General features: G+C 43.0%; 1 protein-coding gene across 2 annotated transcripts; it reads left to right on the forward strand.

The window, feature by feature from the left end:
* The first annotated feature begins 28 nt into the window (after positions 1 to 28).
* Positions 29 to 20,987, forward strand: AIDA (axin interactor, dorsalization associated). 2 transcript variants are annotated; one of them, XM_077282224.1, is made up of 11 exons: positions 29 to 355; positions 4,992 to 5,061; positions 12,975 to 13,028; positions 14,757 to 14,811; positions 15,578 to 15,641; positions 16,369 to 16,475; positions 17,525 to 17,536; positions 18,643 to 18,765; positions 19,859 to 19,981; positions 20,136 to 20,253; positions 20,831 to 20,987. In XM_077282224.1, the coding sequence occupies exons 1-11, from the start codon at positions 57 to 59 to the stop codon at positions 20,925 to 20,927; spliced, it is 1,122 nt and encodes a 373-aa protein (XP_077138339.1). In that variant the 5' UTR covers positions 29 to 56; the 3' UTR covers positions 20,928 to 20,987. The 2 variants fall into 2 exon arrangements, with proteins under 2 accessions (XP_077138339.1, XP_077138340.1); XM_077282225.1 differs by lacking the exon at positions 17,525 to 17,536.
* The last annotated feature ends 243 nt before the right edge of the window (positions 20,988 to 21,230 follow it).

Below are 21,230 nucleotides of genomic sequence, written 5' to 3' on the forward strand. Positions count from 1 at the left end.
GGAATGTCCTAAGTAGAGAAAGAGGCGGGGTTATCGATGACAGTGAGGCTTGGCTGATGACGGTGAGGGCGGGGTCTGGTGCTGGGCGGCGGGGCTTCCAGTCTCACTGTGATGGGCTTGGCCGCGGAGGAGGGGCAGCATCTGCAGCAGCAGCAGCGGCGGGACCGGTCCCGGGACGTGTGAACCTTTCCGGACAATGCACAGCTGAGTGGAGGCGCGCTCGTCCCTGGGTGTGTCGTGCCCCAGCCATGAGCGATCAGAGCAAGACCCTGCAGAAATGGAACGCAAGCTTCAAGAAGGGCACGGACTTCGACTCGTGGGGGCAACTGGTGGAGGCCATAGATGAGTATCAGATGTAAGTGGGGGGCAGTGCTGCTGGGGGCGCCCCCTGGCTGCGCGCCGTGTCACTGCAGGGGAGACCAGGACAGGTGCAGCAGCCAGACACATGGGGGTCCCTGCCTCTAATTCATCCTGGTGGTGGGGGATCCCTACCTCTAATGCCCCCTGGAGGTGGGGGGGTCCCTACCTCTAATGCCCCCTGGAGGTGGGGGGTCCCTACCTCCAATGCCCCCTGGAGGTGGGGGGTCCCTGCCTCTAATTCCTCCCTGGTGGTGGGGGATCTCTGCCTCTAATTTCCCCCCTGGTGGTGGGGGATCCCTGCCTCTAATTCCTCCCTGGTGGTGGGGGATCCCTGCCTCTAATTCCTCCCTGGTGGTGGGGGATCTCTGCCTCTAATTTCCCCCCTGGTGGTGGGGGATCCCTGCCTCTAATTCCTCCCTGGTGGTGGGGGATCCCTGCCTCTAATTCCCCCCTGGTGGTGGGGGATCTCTGCCTCTAATTCCTCCCTGGTGGTGGAGGATCCCTGACTCTAATTCCCCCCCTGGTGGTGGGGGATCTCTGCCTCTAATTCCCCCCCTGGTGGTGGGGGATCCCTGGCTCTAATCCCCACCTGGTGGTGGGGGATCCCTGACTCTAATTCCCCCCTGGTGGTGGGGGATCCCTGACTCTAATTCCCCCCCTGGTGGTGGGGGATCCCTGACTCTAATTCCCCCCCTGGTGGTGGGGGATCCCTGACTCTAATTCCCCCCCTGGTGGTGGGGGATCTCTGCCTCTAATTCCCCCCTGGTGGTGGAGGATCCCTGCCTCTAATTCCCCCCTGGTGGTGGAGGATCCCTGCCTCTAATTCCCCCCTGGTGGTGGAGGATCCCTGCCTCTAATTCCCCCCTGGTGGTGGAGGATCCCTGCCTCTAATTCCCCCCTGGTGGTGGGGGATCCCTGCCCCTGAACTGCCTCTTAATTCCTCCTGGAGGGAGGGGCACTAGCTCTAATTCCCCCTGGGGGTGTGTGCGAGGGGGGCTGCCTCTATTTCCCCCTTGGGTGGGGGCTCCCTGCCTCCAATAGGGTGCTGCCCCTAATACCCTGAGCCCCCATCAGTTATATCCTCCCCCTGTATTACATGTGCCTGGGGAACGTGTCCTCCAATTCTGTTTGATAATTTGGGATGAATCCCCCCACCCCTACCCCTTGATTTTGTTGCAATTATTGGGGTAAGATGTGTTCTGAACCCTGGGGGGTGGGATCGCTGGGGGGTTGTAGGCGTTATCTGTTCCTATATTCTTAAAGTACGACCATACAGCGTTTTCAGCGTGGATTTTAGGGCAGATTCTGCTCCAGAAACCGCATTTAATATTCAGCTATTATGTGCATGAGCTTGTCAGATGGAAAACGGGCCTGTAACGTTCCTGGTTTTGTTTTTTCCACTTGAAAAATTATTACATTTTTCAGTCGTTTCTGCTTGAAGAAAGAAATCTCCCTTCAAATTATGCCCCCCCCCCCCCCCCCAAAAAAAGGCCCCATATATAAAATAAACCATAGACAGGAACTCAATGATTAAATACCTTGCGGAAAATAAATAAATATCATAGTGCGTGAAAATAGTATACGGTACTTAGTTACATGTTTTTTTTTACATAAAAAAAATGTGAAACCCATCCCACCTCCTTCATGGTGACTGTAATAGGGACTGTTCCAATTACGGTCACCGTGAAGAGGTGTGATGGCTTTCGCATTTTTTTTTATTTAAAAAAAACATGTAACTAAGTACCATATATTATTTTCAGGCACTATGCTATTTATTTATTTACCGCAGGCCATATAAAAAATAAACAAAAACAAACCCAAAAAAACCCCAGCAAAAACCATAGGGCCTAGTTTATTATTTCACTGGCGCATTTTCTTTTGTCTCATTTTTTTATTTATTTTTATTTTATTTGCGCCTTGATCTTTTTTTTTTTTTTATATATGTTTTCATGTTTTTCTTTTTACTGTTGACCACTGTGGGCGAAGATTGGGTTTTCCAGTTGATTCATCAATGGTGACTTTTTAAAATGTCGAAAATTTTGGAATATTATTTTTGAGGAATGTTCAACTTTTTTGTGCTTAAAACGCCACAAAAAGTTAAAGGCAGAAAAGAACGTTTTGTTTTTTTTCGAAATGTGTGACCATTTTGAAAATTGCCACAAACACAGTTAACAAATAACGCAAGCCAAAAGGAAGTGACTGAAAATGTGCAAATTAAAACTTTTTTTTTTTTTGCTTTATTTTCAGCCCCCAAAAATCCACATCAATAAATCTTTGTGAATCTTCCCCAATAAATTATGGTACACCAGCTCTTCGGTAGATGGAGGCGTTCATTACAAAGGAAAAAAAATCCTGCATGAGTGTATCCGGGTAGGACGGTTTGTTGCTTCTAGATATAATAAAGTCACTGACCGCAAGCGGTGGTCTTGACAATGATGAGTAATTGAAAAACAACCATGTAAGTAAGAATCTGCAGGGTATCTGCCGTGTTTTGTTGGCAGGGGATTATTCCTGCTCCTGACATTAAGCAGTAATGTAAAAGTCCCTAAGTGCCCGCATCATCCGTCACCCTCTGTGGGTAGTAATTATAGCGGTTTTCCTAACCATAGAAGTCTATGATGCATCCGTCACATGTCACTTGTAGCCTAGAAGCTCGGACTCATGAGGTCAGGAAGGGGCAGGTAAAGGTGCTGATGTGAGAGCATAATGGGGACCCCGCATTACCAGCAAATCTCAGTGACTTTAGACTCCCCCTGATGTGACTCGTCACGGAGTAGGTGCCACCACCAGCCAGACCGCTGCTACCTACCAATATCTGGCTCTTGACACCATCTGCTTGCTGTCAGTGAATGAGAAAGCTCATAAGCCGTTACTAGAGTTGGTGCGGATCGATTCTCAGAACTTGGTCCATCTTCCACGTCTGACCGCTGGATTGGAGCCCTCAGAACCGCGTCTTACATCCTGGCATTCTCAGTTCTTCTGATTAGCCAACCTGGCTAATGATGATGCCTGAAGGTAGGTAGCAGTTTGTTTGGGGGGCAGACACATTACTGTTGTGGCTGATGGATCGCGACGCTACTCCATGTGCAGTATCCTATCACATGGCCGAGACAACACTGGGGATCCCATTCACTGACAGCAAGCAGAGATCTCACATAATGACCCGTCTTTTTACACGAGATAGGCTCGTTCCGGATTCTCCATGTTGTCCCGCTGCTTTGGGAAGATTTGTTCCTCCTGGTGCGATTGATTGGTCATGTCTGCTCTGTGGGGTTACGTACAGTAATGCGCCATTGCACAGACATGACTAGTCGATCTTAAAGGGGCAAATAAAACTTAAAAAAAAAAATTAAAATACTTTCTGGGAACATTATGACTCTCACCCAACTTTCCTGGACCCCTGAATGTCAGTTGTGACTAGTAATGTCAGAGGGGCACGCATAGAATACCCGTTTAACCAGGACGACGTCCTTTACGTTTTTTTCTCATTTCCAATGTGAGCGAGCACCCAGCTTTCTCAGACTCCTGACTGTCAGATCTGCCTCCTCATGTAGTAGCCGGCCTGAGATCAGCTCCTTGTGTGTCCGGCATCAGCTCTGATCTTTTCTATTTTCCATCTTTCCCCCTGTTGTGTGTTATGGAGCAGGCTGCACACAGTAACACTCTATCTGCGCACAGATTTCCTCCATTCCTGTCAGTTTTGCAGGATTATTTGCTCAGGTTCCCACCCTGAATCTCTGGCAGTGTTTTTTTTTTTTTGGGTGGAGACTCTCAACAGGATGTGAATAAGAGATGAAATCCATACACAGACGGGCGGCCGACGCCACACACTACCTCCCTGCTACTCGCCACAGCTGAATCGCTCTTAAAGGGGACAGCGCACCCCAGGTAGCACTGCTGTATGATGCCCATAAACTAGAGGCGTGCATCAGAAATATACCGCCGTCATATATCGGCGTAAATTTGTCTTTTTTTTTTTTTTCATTTTTATATTTACGCCGGCCGAAAGATGTAAAATTGGCCTAAAAAAAAATGCGAGATCTCACACACTTTTGCGCAACATTTCCACCATTTTGGTTCTCGCACAGTTTTCCTAAAAATGGTTAAATGGTTATTACTAAAAGCTTCATAATTAGTTGACAACGGAAGACATCTAAATGTAGGACCGTTTTCTGAGGTAAATGTGTTAAAAAAAAATTAAAAAAAAATGGAGTCCATGTCGTGTGACTTTTAATGCGGGCACAGATTCAGAGATGTGCCAATTTTTCGACAGTTTACTGACTAGAAAACTGAGGTAAAATAAGGCGAGGTCTGCTGTCCGATTCCTCAAAAAGACATGTGAAGCACCAGCTCATATAGCCAAGATGTCTGACAGGAAAAAAACAAGTCTCAATGCCCGTAGCAACCACTTACCACACACCTTTCACTTCTCAACCTGGTGAAGGAACATGAAGGCCGCACTCCGGTTGTTGTGGGCACAAGGCTGCTGTTTTCTGTCAGTCCGTTTTGATCAATGAGGCTTTAAAATAGATGTTTTTTCAGTGCGGATTCTCATCGCTGATTACTAAATGTTCATTTTAAACCAAATTATGATGAAAATATGTTCAATAATTAACTTGCTGTCATTATAGATTGGCCCGACAGTTACAGAAGGAAGCGCAGTCACCGACCAACTCGTCCGACTTCACAGAGGATCAGAAGGCAAGTGCTCTGATTTCTGTCATGGCCTACTCTTTACTCTGGACATTGGATGCCAGTTTCATAGCAAATGCAATATAACTACTATAATACTGCCCCTATATACAAGAATATAACTACTATAATACTGCTCCTATGTACAAGAATATAACTACTATAATACTGCTCCTATGTACAAGAATATAACTACTATAATACTGCTCCTATGTACAAGAATATAACTACTATAATACTGCTCCTATGTACAAGAATATAACTATTATAATACTGCTCCCTATGTACAAGAATATAACTACTATAATACTGCCCCCTATGTACAAGAATATAACTACTATAATATACTGCCCCTTATGTACAAGAATATAACTACTATAATACTGCTCCTATGTACAAGAATATAACTACTATAATACTACCCCTTATGTACTAGAATATAACTACTCTAATACTGCTCCTATGTACAAGAATATAACTACTATAATACTGCTCCTATGTACAGGAATATACAGGTCCTTCTCAAAAAATTAGCATATAGTGTTAAATTTCATTATTTACCATAATGTAATGATTACAATTAAACTTTCATATATTATAGATTCATTATCCACCAACTGAAATTTGTCAGGTCTTTTATTGTTTTAATACTGATGATTTTGGCCTACAACTCCTGATAACCCAAAAAACCTGTCTCAATAAATTAGCATATTTCAACCGTCCAATCAAATAAAAGTGTTTTTTAATAACAAACAAAAAAACCATCAAAGAATAATGTTCAGTTATGTACTCAATACTTGGTCGGGAATCCTTTGGCAGAAATGACTGCTTCAATGCGGCGTGGCATGGAGGCAATCAGCCTGTGACACTGCTGAGATGTTATGGAGGCCCAGGATGCGTCAATAGCGGCCTTAAGCTCATCCAGAGTGTTGGGTCTTGCGTCTCTCAACTTTCTCTTCACAATATCCCACAGATTCTCTATGGGGTTCAGGTCAGGAGAGTTGGCAGGCCAATTGAGCACAGTAATACCATGGTCAGTAAACCATTTACCAGTGGTTTTGGCACGGTGAGCAGGTGCCAGGAAGCATGAAGTGCTCCAAAATCTCCTGATAGCTAGCTGCATTGACCCTGCCCTTGATGAAACACAGTGGACCAACACCAGCAGCTGACATGGCACCCCACACCATCACTGACTGGGTACTTGACACTGGACTTCAGGCATTTTGGCATTTCCTTCTCCCCAGTCTTCCTCCAGACTCTGGCACCTTGATTTCCGAATGACATGCAAAATTTGCTTTCATCAGAAAAAAGTACTTGGGACCACTTAGCAACAGTCCAGTGCTGCTTCTCTGTAGCCCAGGTCAGGCGCTTCTGCCGCTGTTTATGGTTCAAAAGTGGCTTTACCTGGGGAATGCGGCACCTGTAGCCCATTTCCTGCACACGCCTGTGCACGGTGGCTCTGGATGTTTCCACACCAGACTCAGTCCACTGCTTCCTCAGGTTCCCCAAGGTCTGGAATCGGTCCTTCTCCACAATCTTCCTCAGGGTCCGGTCACCTCTTCTCGTTGTACAGCGTTTTCTGCCACATTGTTTCCTTCCAACAGACTTACTATTGAGGTGCCTTGATACAGCACTCTGGGAACAGCCTATTTGTTGAGAAATTTCTTTCTGGGTCTTACCATCTTGCTTGAGGGTGTCAATGATGGCCTTCTTGACATCTGTCAGGTCGCTAGTCTTACCCATGATGGGGGTTTTGAGTAATGAACCAGGCAGGGAGTTTTTAAAAGCCTCAGGTATCTTTTGCATGTGTTTAGAGTTAATTAGTTGATTCAGAAGATTAGGGTAATAGGTCGTTTAGAGAACCTTTTCTTGATATGCTAATTTATTGAGACAGGTTTTTTGGGTTATCAGGAGTTGTAGGCCAAAATCATCAGTATTAAAACAATAAAAGACCTGACAAATTTCAGTTGGTGGATAATGAATCTATAATATATGAAAGTTTAATTGTAATCATTACATTATGGTAAATAATGAAATTTAACACTATATGCTAATTTTTTGAGAAGGACCTGTAACTACTATAATACTGCCCCTATGTACAAGAATATAACTACTATAATACTGCCCCTATGTACAGGAATATAACTACTATAATACTGCCCCCTATATACAAGAATATAACTACTATAATACTGCCCCCTATATACAAGAATATAACTACTATAATACTGCCCCTATATACAAGAATATAACTACTCTAATACTGCTCCTATGTACAGGAATATAACTACTATAATACTGTCCCTATGTACAAGAATATAACTACTCTAATACTGCTCCTATGTACAAGAATATAACTACTCTAATACTGCTCCTATGTACAAGAATATAAGTACTATAATACTGCCCCTATATACAAGAATATAACTACTATAATACTGCCCCTATATACAAGAATATAACTACTATAATACTGCCCCTATGTACAAGAATATAACTACTATAATACTGCCCCTATATACAAGAATATAACTACTATAATACTGACCCTATGTACAAGAATATAACTACTATAATACTGCCCCCTATATACAAGAATATAACTACTCTAATACTGCCCCTATGTACAAGAATATAACTACTATAATACTGCTCCTATGTACAAGAATATAACTACTATAATACTGTCCCTATGTACAAGAATATAACTACTATAATACTGCCCCCTATATACAAGAATATAACTACTATAATACTGCTCCTATGTACAAGAATATAACTACTATAATACTGCTCCTATGTACAAGAATATAACTACTATAATACTGCCCCTTATGTACTAGAATATAACTACTATAATACTGCTCCTACCATATAATATATGTCCTATCGGTTGTAGCCGGCAGGTGGGTATGATGTATAGCAGTAATATGTTGCTGTAGGTTGGAGTGTAATGTCTCATGGTGTACATCAGACTCGCTGCCTGCGGTCAGACATTTCCTGTGTTATCTCCCAGGGATGGTCTTTCTTCCACATTCAGGAGGCTAGGTAGGGAGCCGTGTTGGAGGGAGGGGGTATGTTCTCTGCCAAGACATTACTAATATCAAGTCTTAAAATCTGTATCTCATTTAAGCCTCTTCGTGTAGTGTATGGAGCGAGAAGATAATTCAGCATTCTTGAAAGATTATCTCAGACCCTGAAGGACTTAAACAGGAAAGAAACATCAAGTAATAATTCCTCTGCGGAGTTCGAAAGCCTCTTGGGCCCCTAAGGGCCGGGCTCTTGCAGTCTAGTGGTAGATGCTTTGCCAGCAGGCCAGGACGTTACTGACACCTGCAGATTCTGTGCGTGAGACGTGCGGTTCTGGTTTTCTATGTTAGATGTAATTGTCCATAGGAAACTTGAGGATAAGCAAGATTTATAGCATCACTGGTTATCCTCATCTCATCCTGCCGCCCACGTCTCTCTGAGAAAATGAGCATTATCACTCTCATTACATGACGGACTACGGAAATCTAGAGTCTCATGTCAGCTTATACAATATGGATATCTGAAATGGATGAGACCGAAAAACTGATATTGTAACTTACTGATTTTCATAGAAGTGTTTTGGGCATGATCTGTGCTTGGTAATGGAGGAGGGGAGCAGGTTCTCACCTACTGTCATTTGTGTTTTATTGTTAGGTTTAGAGGACGGTATTATAGTAGCAAAAACTAACTACTTATGATAATGTTGAAGGCATATTGAGTGACAGGTGCTGGATGGGCATGGGGTGCTAATCTGTTTCCTACATGTTTATGGTGTGCGCCTCCTGTGTTATAATACTGCTCCTATGTACAAGAATATTACTATAATACTGCCCCCTATGTATAAGAATATAACTACTATAATACTGCTCCTATGTACAAGAATATAACTACTATAATACTGCCCCTATGTACAAGAATATAACTACTATAATACTGCCCCTATGTACAAGAATATAACTACTATAATACTGCCCCTATGCACAAGAATATAACTACTATAATACTGCCGCTATGTACAAGAATATAACTACTATAATACTGCCCCTATGTACGAGAACATAACTACTATAATACTGCCCCCTATGTACAGGAATATAACTACTATAATACTGCCCCATGTACAAGAATATAACTGCTATAATACTGCCCCTATGTACAAGAATATAACTACTATAATACTGCCCCTATGTACAAGAATATAACTACTATAATACTGCCCCTATGTACAAGAATATAACTACTATAATACTGCCCCCTATGTACAAGAATATAACTACTATAATACTGCCCCTATGTACAAGAATATAACTACTATAATACTGCCCCTATGTACAAAAATATATCTACTATAATACTGCTCCTATGTACAAGAATATAACTACTATAATACTGCTCCTATGTACAAGAATATAACTACTATAATACTGCCACTATGTACAAGAATATAACTACTATAATACGGCCTCCTATGTACAAGAATATAACTACTAAAATACTGCCCCTCTGTACAAGAATATAACTACTATAATACTGCCCCTATGTACGAGAACATAACTACTATAATACTGCCCCCTATGTACAGGAATATAACTACTATAATACTGCCCCTATGTACAAGAATATATCTACTATAATACTGCTCCTATGTACAAGAATATAACTACTATAATACTGCTCCTATGTACAAGAATATAACTACTATAATACTGCCACTATGTACAAGAATATAACTACTAAAATACTGCCCCTATGTACAAGACTGTAACTACTATAATACTGCTCCTATGTACAATAATATAACTACTATAATACTGCTCCTATGTACAAGAATATAACTACTATAATACTGCCCCTCTGTACAAGAATATAACTACTATAACACTGCCCCTATGTACAAGAATATAACTACTATAATACTGCCACTATGTACAAGAATATAACTACTATAATACTGCTCCTGTGTACAAGAATATAACTACTATAATACTGCTCCCCTATGTACAAGAATATAACTACTATAATACTGCCCCTATGTATAGTAATATAACTACTATAATACTGCCCTATGTACAAGAATATAACTACTTTAATACTTCTCTATGTACAAGAATATAACTACTATAATACTGTTCCTATGTACAAGGGGAGGATTATGGTTAAACACTTTTTTGCTGTCACATTCTAGACCCTTTCTCAGGTCTCGTGAACTTGTTTTTACTCTGCACATCACCAGAGCTTTGAGCTTTTATGGCTTTTGAGGGATTTGGAGACCTGAAAGTGTCTGTGTATGGAAAATGGATCATATCTTGGCAGCCCCCCAGTAGGCATTATTCACTCATGTTCTGAGAAGCGGCCGCACCCTGCCTAAATTGTGAAGATGACGGTTCACTTATGGGCTTGGGTGCAATGTATGTTTGTCCGGGGGACACCTCGTAAACTCTCGTCCCAGTATTATGAGGTCTGTTGTCTGGCCCGGGACTCTGACACTGGTGACCAACTTTGAGTGCACCTGCCTTTTACTTTTATCAAGTGGGTTCAGAGCCCGACCCCCAAAGGATATTCTGACCTCAGACGTAACCACAGAACATGCTATACTTGTCTGATGGATGAGGCTTTCACCTATGGGCCTCATCTTGAACCCCTGGAGATACACTTGCTTCATTCACTTAATTTGGAGGTACAAACAGTTAGTGAAAGAAATACAGCAGGTGAAAGAAGTATTGAACACATCACTAATTTTCTAAGTAAAGGTGCTATTGACATGAAATTCTCGCCAGATGTCAATAACAATCCAGCCAATCCACACAGGGAAAGAAATCATCCATAGATGTCCATAAATTATGTGTAATAATGGGAAATGATGTAAGGTAAAAGTATTGAACACTTTACTGAAATGTATTTAATACTTCATGCAAAAGCCTTTGTTGGTAATGAATCAAGACGCCTCCTAGAAACTAGTCGCAGGCCTTGCTCAGGTGTCATATTGTCTCATTCTTCCACACGAACACTCTTCACATCCTGAGGGTCCCATGAGCTTCTTTTGTGAACTCTGAGCTTTAGTTCCTTCCATACATTTTGTTTTGGATTCGGGTCCGGTGATCGGCTCGGCCATTCTAGCAGCTTTTTTTTCTTTCTCTGAAACCAATTGATAGTTTCCTTGGCTGTGTGTTTGAGATCATTGTCTTGCTGAATTGTCTCTCGGTTGATCTTTATCATTCTGGTGGATGGCAGCAGATTTTTTTTTTTTATAAAGAATGTCTCTTTACATTTGTCCATTCATCCTTCCTTCAGTTATATGAAGTTTGCCAGTGCTGTATGCTGAAAAAATACTGATGTTCCCACCTCCAAACTTCACTGTTCTTATGGTGTTTTTGTGGTGATATGCAGTGTCTTTTGGCCTCCAAATATTGTGTGTATTATGACCTCCAAATCCAGTTGTGGTCTCCTCTCAGCAGACTGTATTCTCCCAGTATTTCACACGCTTGTCTAAATGTTATTGCGCAAACTTTAAACGCACTTTCTTTTTGTTCAGCAATGGAGTCATGCGTGTTGAGCATTCATATAGGCCATGGAGTTAGCATGATGAGCATGCGTATAGGCCATGGAGATTGAGTGCATTACTTACTATATAAGAGGAATCAACAATTGTACCTGCTGATTCTAGGTCTTTCTGTAGTTCTCCACAGGTGGTCCTTGGATCTTGGACAACTCTTCTGATCCTTTTCTTTTCACTCCTCTGACTAAAATCTTGCTGGGAGCAGCTGGACATAGCCGGTTTATGGTGTAATTACTTTCTTTCCTCTTCCGGATTATGGCCTCAACAGTGCTCACTTGAACCTCCAGTAATGTAGAAATTCTTTTGTAACCAATGCCATCAGTATGTTTTTGCAACAATAAGGTTGTGAAGGTCTTGAGACAACTCACTGGTTTTACTCATCATGACATATATCTTGTGCTGCACCTTGGTAAGGAGACACCTTTTTAGAGGCATCAGTTGAACCATCTGATATTGTTTGTCACTAAGTGGCAGGACTGCTTTTTAATTACCGTATTGATAGATTTCAGTCTGGTGTCATGACTTTCCATCGCTTTTTGCACCTCTCTTTCTTCTTGTGTTCAATACTTTTCCCCTGTGTCATTTATCATTATTACACCTAAATTACAGACCTCTATGGATGATTTGTTTGCCTGTTTGGATTGGTTGGATTGTTAGCGACATCTGGTGAGAATTCCATGTCAATAGCACCTTTAGGAATATAATTACTTAGAAAATCGGTGACGTGTTCATTACTGATTTCACTCGCTGTAACTTCAATGAAGGGACGTCTCTCTTCTGCTGATACAGGAAGAGTTAAGGGTTAATGTTGTTACAGAATTGGCTGTCAGCCCCGAAACATGTTATTAATAATCCTGAACTGAGAGGCTGAGCGGGGAAGTGTGAAAATTAATTTGTGAATTTTGCAGATTTCCCGATAAGGGGCGCGAGGGCGGCTACTAAGAAATCAATCTATAAGAAATCTGTAAAAGGAATGAAGTGTCCGACTAGATCCTCCAACAGTCTGATGTCTCTAGGGCTTGATAGGCAGAATGCATTTTATCTTTTTGGGGGGATAAGCTGCTATAGACATAAGCAGCCGCTTAGCCCCCCATCTTTAAGATATTAAAGATATTGTGGCTGGTAGCTGTGAAAACGTAGAAATTCTGAATATGTTGCTTTAACTTCGCAAAGATCTATCTTCTACTGCTATGTAATTTTATGTCCCATCCTCCAGTCACAACCAAAGCAGCATTCAAATTGCTGGTTTTCCGTTATCTTCAATTTCCAGATATATTTATATAAATATACTTAATTTAAAATACATAAATGTACTTTTATTTTTCCTTTCTTGCAGAAAACAATTGTAAAAATCGCAACATGCCTAGAGCTACGCAGCGCCGCCCTGCAGGTGAGTGTTATGTTTGCTCCATTAGTTTCTATTTTGGGGACCGTGATAGGGTAAGTTTTGAGAAGAGGGATTAAAAATCTCTGCTTCTCGTCATAATGTAACTAATATCATTTTAGCTGCTTGCTGCCACCACTAGGGGGAGCTTCCTGCAGACAGGTTTACTCAGCTACTGTTGAGTTTTATTGTAGCTGTAAAAATCTGTATGCAGTGAGCTCCCTCTAGTGGTGGCTGTATAAATCTGTATGTAGTGAGCTCCTCTAGTGGTGAATGTATAAATCTGTATGTAGTGAGCTCCCTCTAGTGGTGACTGTATAAATCTGTAGTAGTGAGCTCCTCCTAGTGGTGGCTGTATAAATCTGTATATAGTGCGCTCCCTCTAGTGGTGGCTGTATAAATCTGCATGTAGTGAGCTCCCCCTAGTGGTGGCTGTATAAATATGCATTTAGTGAGCTCCTTCTAGTGTTGGCTATATAAATCTATATATAGTGATCTCCCTCTAGTGGTGGCTATATAAATATGTAGTAGTGAGCTCCTCCTAGTGGTGGCTGTATAAATCTGTATATAGTGAGCTCCCTCTAGTGGTGGCTGTATAAATCTGCATGTAGTGAGCTCCCCCTAGTGGTGGCTGTATAAATATGCATTTAGTGAGCTCCTTCTAGTGTTGGCTATATAAATCTATATATAGTGATCTCCCTCTAGTGGTGGCTATATAAATATGTAGTAGTGAGCTCCTCCTAGTGGTGGCTGTATAAATCTGTATATAGTGCGCTCCCTCTAGTGGTGGCTGTATAAATCTGCATGTAGTGAGCTCCCCCTAGTGGTGGCTGTATAAATATGCATTTAGTGAGCTCCTTCTAGTGTTGGCTATATAAATCTGTATGTAGTGAGCTCCTCCTAGTGGTGGCTCTATAAATCTGTATGTAGTGAGCTCCCTCTAGTGGTGGCTCTATAAATCTGTAGTAGTAAGCTTCCCCTAGTGGTGTTTGCATGTAGTTGCAATTGTATCTTTTAACTTTATGAAGTTCTGTATTGGAAAAGCGGAGCGGTAATCAGGCCACAGTATCATGGTGGAAGCCTTGAATTCCAGGTTTTATTCCTTACCAGCAGATCCGTGGCTTCCTCACCACACGTTACATTTTTTTGTCTTGCTGGATCTGTTATGGGTGCGGGAAGGGAGCGGTTGATAGGTGGAGCGGGGTCTCGTATGCATTGCGGTTCATTCTTGGCTGTCGGCCTCTATTCATTGACAGCTGTGAGATGACTGGCAGCGTGCCACCACCACAGGACCTGCCGGGGACGGCGTGAATGAATCGCCCCCAGTGTAACCTCAGTCACAGCGTGAAGGGTGTGGGCTCCAGAAAAAGCCAATATTGTGCTGAGCGTATTAATTTAGTGTTATAACTGACAGCTGATGTAACGTTATGTTAATATAACCGGACCCCAGAGCCCCCCATAGTGACGGTGACCATGGTAATACTGGAGAACTAGACCCAAAATCAGCAGCGTAAGAACGGGACCAAGGACGGAGAGACAGCTATATTGTGGGGTCACAGCCACGGATTTCATGCAGGACAGGTGTTTTTACATTATGGGTGGGATCACGCCTGGGGGGTTACGTTGTGTTTTTCCTGACTGCAGCAGGGACTTTGGATTGTACATTATCCATTGCTTGGTGCAGCCATCGTCCTGTCGCTGAGCCCCCTAAGTCTTCCTCCTCTCTCTCCACAGTCCACACAGAGTCGAGAAGGATTCCAGCTGGAGGATCTCAAGAAACTAGAACCGAGTAAGTATATGCAGCGACCAGAGCTCGCTCCCATCACTGCTGTTCAATCGTGTACATGGCGCAGTCAGTCTGTGACGATGGCATCTAAACGGGGCGGTCCCTTTGGGCGCACATGAGCGGCAACAGGAACGTGGGGTGCCATAATACGGTACTATATAATGAAGGAGACTTTACCCAAAATCGGCAGCCCCATTATACAGGGGCATGGCAGTATGTTGTGCAAGCGACCCTAAGATCATGGGCTCAGGGCCTCTAGGGGAAATCGAAAAAAATAAAAGTTTTAAAACATTAAGAAACACAAAAAACCCCGATCATTATATAAAACATTTAGTAAACAAAACACACACAAAAAAAAATCATAATCAATTATGCCCCAAAACGCTAATAATAACAATTAGTTCACATTATTATTTACTTTTTTATTATATATTTTTTAAAATATATTTTTAATACTATTATTTTTTATTATATAACTGTTATATATTTTTAGTATATTTATTTTATTACATTTTATTATTATTATTATTATATATATATTTTATTATTATTATTATTATTATTATACGGTAATATTGCTGAAAAAGTAGAAAAATAAATAGAAAATGTAAATTCTCTTTGAAGAAGTGGAAAAACTAAAACAAAAGCGCCAAAATGAAAATTGGGCGCAGCAGGAAGAAGGGGTTAATGACGCCAAATTTATTTCTATGTTTAATGAGTTTTTGGAGAAATCGTGTATTTTATTAACTCTTTTTCTCCCACTTTCTAGTCCTGGGCAACCTTCTAACATTCAGCAAGGAATTCCCCTTTGATGTTCAGCCCGTCCCTTTAAGGTAGGTGCGCTGTCCCGCCACCTTCCATCCCCCGTTCTGCACAGCTGTGAATGGCGGTGACGTCCCGCCAATTAAAGGAGTTGTCCACATGGGCAATTCAATCTCCCGCCATTGCATTCCAATGCAGCTCGGCCCCTGCCGCAGAGACGATGTGTGACCTCTGCAGCTAATCACTATATGAGGCGGATCACCGCTGCCACTAGTGATTGGTTGAACCATCTCGAGGCACCAGGAAGTAGAGGACCCCAGAACGGAGCGGCAGGGGATCAATGAGGTGGACGTCTGTGGTGAGGGGCAATTGGGACAGTCAGACATGGAGGAGATTTGCGTAGAATTTGGCATTGCTGAAATCCTGGCCGTGATTCGGGGGGTCCCAGAAGTCGCACCCCCGCATATCGGTGGCTGCCATGTCTTGTGGCGAGCATTGCAGGGTGTACAGAGGGTATACACAGCTCGCAGTGACCTATATAGGCTGCAGCACGGATTACAGCAGAACATCTGTCGTGGGATCGCGCTCTGCTTCCTCCTCCGCTGATTAGGCAGATATATGGAAGTTATCAGCATTGACTGCTGCCCGCACATCACGTACGTCGCCTCCATAGACTGCGGCGTCCTCAACGTCCCCCTCCCTGCGGCGTCCTCTACGTCCCCCTCCGTCATCGTCCATACTAATATTTCCCCTCTTACCAGGTTTAGAGAAATGACAAATTATTTTTCTATTTTCTAGGAGGATTTTGGCCCCAGGAGAAGAAGAAAACTTAGAAGTGGAGGAGGAGGAAGATGAAGGAGGCGCCGGGGTCGGCTCTCCAGACTCCTTTCCAGCTCGGGAGCCTGGTAAGAACCGGCGACTGTGCAGCGTTGAGAGCAATGGCCGCCTTCTTCCAGGAGCAGCGCTACACCTATGGGTCATGTCTGGTATTACAATTGAGCTCTGTGGAAAGGATGCTGTAGTACCACACTTGGCCTGAAAATAGAGGTGGCGCTTTTTTTTTTTTTTTTTTGTTAAGAAAGTGAATACATGTTTTTGCTGGGCCCTTGGTAAAGCAGAAACCTCTGTTATTATTTATAACATCGCTTTTATCAATGTCTGTCCTGGACAACCTCTTTAAACTGTAGAACAGAAGCTCTTAAAGGGATATTCGGGCTGCGATAACTCTTACAAGCAGCGTGGACCGTGCAGCTGTCTTGGCCATTAGAATAGTACAGATACATGACCTGTCGGCAATCGGTAGATGAGAAGTGAGCGGAGCAGGGGATACTCTGTCAAGGGGGAAAATCACGTGCATGATATACGGCACATGATGGGGCATAGCGAAATAAGGTAGGACCGAGCATCATGTGCCCCATAGCGAGAACGGCAGATCTGTGCGTAAAATCTTTGTCCTGGCCAATTCCCTAAAGCTCCATAAAATGTTTAGTCACTTTCCTTATCTTATTTCTTATAGGTTCTGTACTCCACTCACATCCAAAGCTGCATTTAGAGCCATACTGCTGCTTCCTCGTGACCGATTGCAGCCAGCAGAATTGCGAATGCAGCTCTGGATGTGATGTAGCTGCGAAAAGCAGAGAATGTGCTGAGTATTTAGAGTTTGATTACAGATCCAGTATCGCTTTGAGGGTAGGATTTGTAGAAGCCATAGCTGCTATTTTGGGGTCACAATACTTGGAGGGTTCGCCACCCCCATCGCGGTGCTCCGGATATAACCATACAATGTATTACATTTATAGAAACAAGAGCTGCCTTTTCTAATAAATGTGCCTCCTTGTTTTTTCCTCCGTGATTGTGCCCTGCTTGGTTGTCCCCCCCATCGTTGTGCTTGGCGCTTCCTGTCACCTGTGCATGGCCTCCTCATTTGCATGTGCCCCATCATTGCCCATGTCAGGAGCCATCCAAGGTATGAACGCAGGATCGTTATGCTTCTTTTTAATGTTTTGCTTGTGTAGTTCTGACTCCCCATTCATTTTTTCCCTGCATTACCATTCATTACTAGTAAGTGTTTTATTTCACCCCAGAGCTGGATTCACATCTATACTGCTCAGTGATGATGTACAATGTTCTCCATGCTGCTTCTGAACATCTGTTAAGTGAGGGGTTCCTGCTCTGCTGTCCCTGCATGTGCTGCTTATGGGAGACATCATGGCTGCTACTCTGCAATCACTAGCTTAGAGATGACTGCTAGAGACCTCATAGTAGCCACTGTCCACCCACTAGCTCAGAGATGGAGGGAAAAACTAGATACAAGTCAAATAATGGCTGGAAATAGTGTTACTCTTCATGTACACACAGGATCAGGATCTCTGTTAATAAAACTGCACAAAGTCACCACTAGGGGGAGCCAATTGAAGACTGATTTATGATGAAGCTGTGAGCTCCCCCTAGTGGTGAGTGCAAGCAGACAGAATTCTGGTGCTCACAGCTAAAGCGGGGGCTGCAGGTGACTTGATCGCATGGTTATACGGTTACAGCTCAAGTAGTGATGGTGACTGGGGTCTTGCTGCAACCTAACAGATATCCATCCATCACACGCAAAAAGTCACGGCGTGGTGCCAAATTAGAGACCCCACAGTCTGTAAAATGTGGACTGTGACACTGTAAATTAGCCTGTAAAGGAAAATCTGGGGGAGTCTAACATTAGCGTCCTCTTGCTGACCAGCCTCAAACACATCAACGTTTGTCTAGACCTGGTGGAAGTAAGCTGCTGTTGAAGTACAACTCCCAGCATGCCCTGACAGCCGCAGGATATCCATGTTATTGGAAAGCTTCTTTAACCCTCTAGTCCTCTAATATCTATGAAATAATGTATAATGTTCACCTTTACTGTAGGCTGTAAATTGAGACTGTTTGTGGCTGGAGTGTAGTTTGTTTTGCTGCCACCTTGTGGCGATAGAAAAAGCTGCAACTTAATTTTCTGATGCTTTTTGCCTCTTTCATGTCCTGCTATCAGAGGGTGAGATCCTGGAGTTAATTCTCACATAATATATATATTTTCTACTGAACCAGGTACTCTCCTCCCCCGACTGCCCTCCGAGCCTGGCATGACCCTCCTCACCATCAGAATTGAGAAAATCGGCTTGAAAGACGCCGGTCAGTGTATTGACCCCTACATGACGGTCAGTGTGAAGGGTGAGTGTCCGATAGGTTTTAGAACATCACTGTAATATCCCCGTATTCCACAGGGGGCGCCGGCGTCTCTGACTACATGAGTTATATTGCCTTGCGGAGCCGGGTTTGTGGGGGTCGGGGCTGTACTATAATACTCCAGTTATGGCAGTGTCCGGCCGGCGCTGTAATCCCCGGTTTTGCACTCATCCCTCGTCCTCCCGGGGGGGCTGTACACTGCGGCTGCCCCTTTTCTGGGAATCCTGCTCTCCCGGCTCCACAGCTGCTGTCAGTAGATTTTCTCTCCCATGTTCTCATCTGGCGCGCTCGCCGCTCCACGCCTTTGGACCGAGATTGACGCTGCTTTAGCGGTGCATTGTGGGAGATGGTTGTGTCTTGTAAGATTATTGCAAAACGTCCCATTTAGATTCAAAATCCTTTTTTTTTTTTTTTTCCTCCTTAAAGAGACAGTGACGTGTTTGTTTTTTTTTTTGTTTGTTTTTTTTAAAGCAATGTTTCGGTACTTGCAAGTCAGTCTTTTAAGGACGCAGACAATTTTTCTTTTTGTGCTTTGGTTTTTTTTGTTTTTTTTCCTCACCTTCTTCAAGAGCCATAACTTTATTAGCTGTTTGAGTGGTTTTTTTTTTTTTGTTTTTTTTTCCGGGACGAGTTGTAGTTTTGGCTCCTTAAGTATTATTAAAGGGAATGTCCACTCCTGAACACAATTCTCCAGTTATATTTTATTATTTCCTAATAGATTATCACTTTTTAGTTAATTTTAAAGTGTTTTGTTTTTTGTTTTTATAAATCATAGAAACCGTCAGTAAGTAGGTGAGCTGATGTTGGTGCCCCTTGTTATGCCTTTGTACCCCATTACGTGGCGCTAACCCCCTCCCAGGAATCAATATTTACATGAGGATTTTGTGTCGGGGATTGGGGGGTTAATAACGAGCTGCTGCCTAAGCACTTAATAGGATCAGCAGCTTGCTGACTGTTTCCATTTCACAGCAGATGATTAAAGCTGAGAAATAAGAGGAAACTGTCACTGTGGAGCTTCACTAGTGTTTTTTTTTTCCCCCCTCCCATTTCTGATGATTTTGACGCTTTATTTTCGCAGATCTAAACGGCATTGATTTGACGCCGGTTCAGGACACGCCGATGGCGTCCAGGAAGGAGGACACATACGTTCATTTTAACGTCGAGATCGATATCCAGAAACACGTTGAAAAACTTACAAAAGGTGAGTGCGTTACAACCCTGCGCGATGTCTCCTGCACGAGCAGAGGCGCAGCGGCTCAGACGCTCATTTCCGTAGCACGCGTGGTCTGAATATAAGCAGAGGGAGTCATTTGCTCCTCCACGTTTATTAACCCTTTTTATGTCTTGGTTTCCAGGAGCTGCTATTTTTTTCGAGTTCAAGCACTACAAGCCGAAGAAGCGTTTCACAAGCACAAAGTGTTTTGCCTTCATGGAGATGGATGAAATCAAACCGGGCCAGATAGTAATAGAGCTGTGAGTGACCTCGATACCCCAGCTGCTGATAATTACTTATTGTATAAGTAGTAAATGATCAGGATGTAACACTGTCAGCCAGGTCTGGGCACAGTGACTGCACCAGCAGAATAGTGAGCGCAGCTCTGGAGTATAATACAGGATATAACTCAGGATCAGTGTGAGCGCAGCTCTGGAGTATAATACAGGATATAACATTACATTACTGATCCTGAGTTACATCCTGTATTATACTCCAGAGCTGCACTCACTATTCTGCTGGTGCAGTCACTGTGTACATACATTACATTACTGATCCTGAGTATGTACACAGTGACTGCACCAGCAGAATAGTGAGTGCAGCTCTGGGGTATAATACAGGATGTAACTCTGGATCAGTAATGTAATGTATGTACACAGTGACTGCACCAGCAGAATAGTGAGTGCAGCTCTGGGGTATAATACAGGATGTAACTCAGGATCAGTAATGTATGTACACAGTGACTGCACCAGCAGAATAGTGAGTGCAGCTCTGGGGTAAAATACAGGATTTAACCCAGGATCAGTAATGTAATTGATTTTTCGTTTTTGATCGCAGCTACAAGAAACCAACAGACTTTAAACGGAAGAAGCTGCAGCTGCTAACCAAGAAGCCACTGTATCTCCACTTACACCAGACATTGCACAAGGACTGACCACTCTGCCATCTCCCACCTCTTCTCCCTCCCTTATGGGCTGTGCTCCCCCTGTAGAAGGCTGTGCCCCCCCTGTAGAAGGCTGTGCCCACCCTGCAGCATGACTGTCTGTGTCCCACAGCAATAAGAGCCCGTCCGCATAGAACTTTGGTGACTGGTTCACTTCTGTATATATCTCATTACACATTGCGGCCACATCTACTGGACACTTTTTAGTTTGTTTTTAAAACTTTTTTACATTCCAGAATTCCCGACGATAACTGAAATTATAATCAATCATTGCAATGTTAAAAAAAAAAATTC

This window comes from Ranitomeya variabilis, chromosome 2 (assembly GCF_051348905.1).
Source record: "Ranitomeya variabilis isolate aRanVar5 chromosome 2, aRanVar5.hap1, whole genome shotgun sequence".
Classification (NCBI taxonomy): domain Eukaryota; kingdom Metazoa; phylum Chordata; class Amphibia; order Anura; family Dendrobatidae; genus Ranitomeya; species Ranitomeya variabilis.